Raw genomic sequence first — 6,000 nt, 5'->3', positions numbered from 1 at the left:
ATCTCATTTACACAGCAGCCTACTGCTCGGTGCGTCACCGTTGCATTGTGGGAAATGTAGTATTGGTGCGTGTAAAAGATCTGCGGGCTGCCGGCTTGCTGCGGTCTGCGGGCCGGTTCTAATAATAAATCAAGATCATCCCAGGGGCCGTAAAAAACCTTCTCGCGGGCCGGATGTGGCCCGCGGGCCTTGACTCTGACATATATGCAGTATACTATGAGACCACATCGGAAAATAACTGACTGATGGACAGACGGACGGACGGACGGATTGACGGACAGACTGTTTTTGTGATTGATCGATTGACTGGTTGATGGACTTACTAACTGACTGATTGATTAGTTGATTGGTTGGTTTGTTGACTGACTGATTGATTGATTGATTAGTTGATTGGTTGGTTTGTTGACTAACTGACTGATTGATTGATTAGTTGATTGGTTGGTTTGTTGACTGACTGACTGATTGATTAGTTGATTGGTTGGTTTGTTGACTGACTGACTGACTGATTGACTAGTTGATTGGTTGGTTTGTTGACTGACTGATTGATTAGTTGATTGGTTGGTTTGTTGACTGACTGATTGATTAGTTGATTGGTTGGTTTGTTGACTGACTGATTGATTAGTTGATTGGTTGGTTTGTTGACTGACTGACTGATTAGTTGATTGGTTGGTTTGTTGACTGACTGACTGATTAGTTGATTGGTTGGTTTGTTGACTGACTGACTGATTAGTTGATTGGTTGGTTTGTTGACTGACTGACTGATTAGTTGATTGGTTGGTTTGTTGACTGACTGATTAGTTGATTGGTTGGTTTGTTGACTGACTGATTGATTAGTTGATTGGTTGGTTTGTTGACTGACTGACTGATTAGTTGATTAGTTGGTTTGTTGACTGACTGATTGATTGATTAGTTGATTGGTTGGTTTGTTGACTGACTGATTAGTTGATTGGTTGTTTTTTTTGACTGACTGACTGATTAGTTGATTGGTTGGTTTGTTGACTGACTGATTGATTAGTTGATTGGTTGGTTTGTTGACTGACTGATTAGTTGATTGGTTGGTTTGTTGACTGTCTGACTGATTAGTTGATTGGTTGGTTTGTTGACTGCCTGATTAGTTGATTGGTTGGTTTGTTGACTGACTGATTGATTAGTTGATTGGTTGGTTTGTTGACTGACTGATTGATTAGTTGATTGGTTGGTTTGTTGACTGACTGATTGATTAGTTGATTGGTTGGTTTGTTGACTGACTGATTGATTAGTTGATTGGTTGGTTTGTTGACTGACTGATTGATTAGTTGATTAACTGATGTATTGATTGATACATTGATGTATTGATTGATTGATGTATTGATTGATTTATGTATTGATTGATTTATGTATTGATTGATTGATGTGTTGATTGATGTATTGATCCAGAGAGTGAGAAGCCGGGGGTTAGAGGACGTGGTGATTCTGAATGTAGACACCAACACTATAGAATCTCCCTTCGATGATCTGAAGAAGATACCAGCAGATGTGGTAATGTGAATGTCTGTGTGTGTGTGTGTGTGTGTGTGTGTGTGTGTGTGTGTGTGTGTGTGTGTGTGTGTGTGTGTGTGTGTGTGTGTGTGTGTGTGTGTGTGTGTGTGTGTGTGTGTATGCCTGCTTTCACGCATCCGTGTGTTTGAGCAAGTAAGAAAGTTTAGATGTGTGTGTAACTTGCATGTGGACTTGTGTGTGTGTGTGTCTTTATGACAATGTGTGTCTGTGTAACAACGTGTGTGTGTGTGTGTGTGTGTGTGTGTGTGTGTGTGTGTGTGTGTGTGTGTGTGTGTGTGTGTGTGTGTGTGTGTGTGTGTGTGTGTGTGTGTGTGTGTGTGTGTGTGTGTGTGTGTGTGTGTGTGTGTACCAGCTTTCAGGTCTGAAGTTGTCTCTGAAACGTCAGGCAGCGTCAGCAGGTGTGGGCGTGGCCAAGGCCTTCCTCAGGGCTCAGGCTCTGCTGTTTGGAGGATATGGAGACGCTCTGAAGGGAAACACGGTTAGAACAATAACACTCTGGAATACTCTGGGAACACGGTTAGAACAATAATACTCTGGAATACTCTGGGAACACAGTTAGAACAATAATACTCTGGAATGTTCTGGGGACACGGTTAGAACAATAATATTCTGGAATACTCTGGGTACACGGTTAGAACAATAATACTCTGGAATACTCTGGGAACACGGTTAGAACAATAATACTCTGGAATACTCTGGGTACACGGTTAGACCAATAATACTCTGGAATACTCTGGGAACGCGGTTAGAACAATAATACTCTGGAATGCTCTGGGTACACGGTTAGAACAATAATACTCTGGAATACTCTGGGTACACGGTTAGAACAATAATACTCTGGAATACTCTGGGAACACGGTTAGAACAATAATATTCTGGAATACTCTGGGAACGCAGTTAGAACGATAATATTCTGGAATACTCTGGGAACACGGTTAGAACGATAATACTCTGGAATACTCTGGGTACACGGTTAGAACAATAATACTGCGGAATACTCTGGGAACACGGTTAGAACGTAATACTCTGGAATACTCTGGGTACACGGTTAGAACAATAATACTCTGGAATGTTCTGGGGACACGGTTAGAACGATAATACTCTGCAATACTCTGGGAACACGGTTAGAACAATAATACTGCGGAATGCTCTGGGAACACGGTTAGAACGTAATACTCTGGAATACTCTGGGTACACGTTTAGAACAAAAATACTCTGGAATGCTCTGGGAACACGGTTAGAACAATAATATTCTGGAAGGTTCTGGGTACACGGTTAGAATGATAATACTCTGAAATAGTCTGGGTACACGGTTAGAATGATAATACTCTGGAATACTCTGGGAACACAATTAGAACGTAATACTCTGGAATACTCTGGGTACACGGTTAGAACAATAATACTCTGGAATACTCTGGGTACACGGTTAGAATACATAACATTAAAATATAATAATGTGCAGATGCTTTTTACTCTGTATTCAATAATATTGTAGAATTTTCTATAATACTGTATATAAAGACATCTGTTTCAATAAAGTGTCTTCTCTTCACCATCCCTCCCTCCCTCTGTAGAATGGTCAGGTCATGTTCTGTGAGGAGGAGTTCCTGGACCACAGGTCTCCCAGTATGAGACAGTTCCTACAAAGTGCTGTCCATCTGCAGCTCTTCAAACAGGTACCTGTGTGTGTGGTGTGGTGTGTGTGTGTGTGTGTGTGTGTGTGTGGTGTGTGTGTATATCAGTATGAGTGCCCTCCTCCTCCTGCAGCTCTTCCAACAGGTGAGTTCGTCTCAAGACAGGACGCTGCCCTCTGCTGTTCTGGGGATGCCATAACAAAACAAACATGAGAACAAGTAGCACACACACAAATCAAATGTCCTCGTGGAATGGAGGTGTAAAACAAACAAGAAAAACAGGTCAACATACAAACATCAAAAGGTCATTTGTAGTCTAGATGTCTGACCATCGGCAAAAGAGAATAATCCACATTCTGCAATAATCCACATTCTGTAATAATCCACATTCTGTAATAATCCACATTCTGTAATAATCCACATTCTGTAATAATCCACATTCTGCAATAATCCACATTCTGCAATAATCCACATTCTGTAATAATCCACATTCTGTAATAATCCACATTCTGCAACAATCCACATTCTGTAATAATCCACATTCTGCAATAATCCACATTCTGTAATAATCCACATTCTGCAATAATCCACATTCTGTAATAATCCACATTCTGTAATAATCCACATTCTGTAATAATCCACATTCTGTAATAATCCACATTCTGTAATAATCCACATTCTGCAATAATCCACATTCTGTAATAATCCACATTCTGTAATAATCCACATTCTGCAATAATCCACATTCTGTAATAATCCACATTCTGTAATAATCCACATTCTGCAATAATCCACATTCTGCAATAATCCACATTCTGTAATAATACACATTCTGTAATAATACACATTCTGTAATAATCCACATTCTGTAATAATCCACATTCTGCAATAATCCACATTCTGCAATAATCCACATTCTGTAATAATCCACATTCTGCAATAATCCACATTCTGTAATAATCCACATTCTGTAATAATCCACATTCTGTAATAATCCACATTCTGTAATAATCCACATTCTGCAATAATCCACATTCTGTAATAATCCACATTCTGTAATAATCCACATTCTGCAATAATCCACATTCTGTAATAATCCACATTCTGTAATAATCCACATTCTGTAATAATCCACATTCTGTAATAATCCACATTCTGCAATAATCCACATTCTGCAATAATCCACATTCTGTAATAATCCACATTCTGCAATAATCCACATTCTGTAATAATCCACATTCTGCAATAATCCACATTCTGTAATAATCCACATTCTGTAATAATCCACATTCTGTAATAATCCACATTCTGCAATAATCCACATTCTTTAATAATCCACATTCTGTAATAATCCACATTCTGTAATAATCCACATTCTGTAATAATCCACATACTGTAATAATCCACATTCTGTAATAATCCACATTCTGCAATAATCCACATTCTGCAATAATCCACATTCTGTAATAATCCACATTCTGCAATAATCCACATTCTGTAATAATCCACATTCTGTAATAATCCACATTCTGTAATAATCCACATTCTGTAATAATCCACATTCTGCAATAATCCACATTCTGTAATAATCCACATTCTGTAATAATCCACATTCTGCAATAATCCACATTCTGTAATAATCCACATTCTGTAATAATCCACATTCTGTAATAATCCACATTCTGTAATAATCCACATTCTGCAATAATCCACATTCTGCAATAATCCACATTCTGTAATAATCCACATTCTGCAATAATCCACATTCTGTAATAATCCACATTCTGCAATAATCCACATTCTGTAATAATCCACATTCTGTAATAATCCACATTCTGTAATAATCCACATTCTGCAATAATCCACATTCTTTAATAATCCACATTCTGTAATAATCCACATTCTGTAATAATCCACATTCTGTAATAATCCACATACTGTAATAATCCACATTCTGTAATAATCCACATTCTGCAATAATCCACATTCTGCAATAATCCACATTCTGTAATAATCCACATTCTGCAATAATCCACATTCTGTAATAATCCACATTCTGTAATAATCCACATTCTGCAATAATCCACATTCTGTAATAATCCACATTCTGTAATAATCCACATTCTGTAATAATCCACATTCTGTAATAATCCACATTCTGCAATAATCCACATTCTGCAATAATCCACATTCTGTAATAATCCACATTCTGCAATAATCCACATTCTGTAATAATCCACATTCTGTAATAATCCACATTCTGTAATAATCCACATTCTGCAATAATCCACATTCTGCAATAATCCACATTCTGTAATAATCCACATTCTGTAATAATCCACATTCTGTAATAATCCACATTCTGCAATAATCCACATTCTGTAATAATCCACATTCTGCAATAATCCACATTCTGTAATAATCCACATTCTGCAATAATCCACATTCTGCAATAATCCACATTCTGTAATAATCCACATTCTGCAATAATCCACATTCTGTAATATAGCTCCACATCCTTAGGTGTTCATTGTCACAACAATTCAACCGTTATGTCTTTGTCAGGATGACAGAAAGAACAGTTCTAAGTCTCTTATTAGAAACGTATTGATATTCAGTAGAATGATGTTCTCAGGGTTGAATAGGAGTCACTATGATGTTCTCAGGGTTGAATAGGAGTCACTATGATGTTCTCAGGGTTGAATAGGAGTCACTATGATGTTCTCAGGGTTGAATAGGAGTCACTATGATGTTCTCAGGGTTGAATAGGAGTCACTATGATGTTCTCAGGGTTGAATAGGAGTCACTATGATGTTCTCAGGGTTGA

The 6,000-nt window shown here is 37.8% G+C and overlaps 1 protein-coding gene across 4 annotated transcripts in view; it reads left to right on the top strand.

Annotated features, from left to right (window-relative positions):
• Positions 1 to 6,000, top strand: part of LOC139568222 (DENN domain-containing protein 1B-like) — a 50,853-nt gene that overhangs the window by 36,265 nt on the left and 8,588 nt on the right. For all 4 annotated transcript variants that reach the window (XM_071389970.1, XM_071389969.1, XM_071389971.1 and 1 more), the window contains 3 exons: positions 1,417 to 1,518; positions 1,892 to 2,017; positions 3,114 to 3,215. In XM_071389970.1, coding sequence (XP_071246071.1) covers positions 1,417 to 1,518; positions 1,892 to 2,017; positions 3,114 to 3,215 — 330 coding nt within the window. The remainder of the gene's footprint in view (positions 1 to 1,416; positions 1,519 to 1,891; positions 2,018 to 3,113; positions 3,216 to 6,000) is intronic.

Source organism: Salvelinus alpinus, chromosome 2, assembly GCF_045679555.1.
Source record: "Salvelinus alpinus chromosome 2, SLU_Salpinus.1, whole genome shotgun sequence".
NCBI classification, from domain to species: domain Eukaryota; kingdom Metazoa; phylum Chordata; class Actinopteri; order Salmoniformes; family Salmonidae; genus Salvelinus; species Salvelinus alpinus.
Note: the sequence above shows the minus strand (reverse complement) of the source record. Positions and strands in the feature narration are given on the sequence as shown.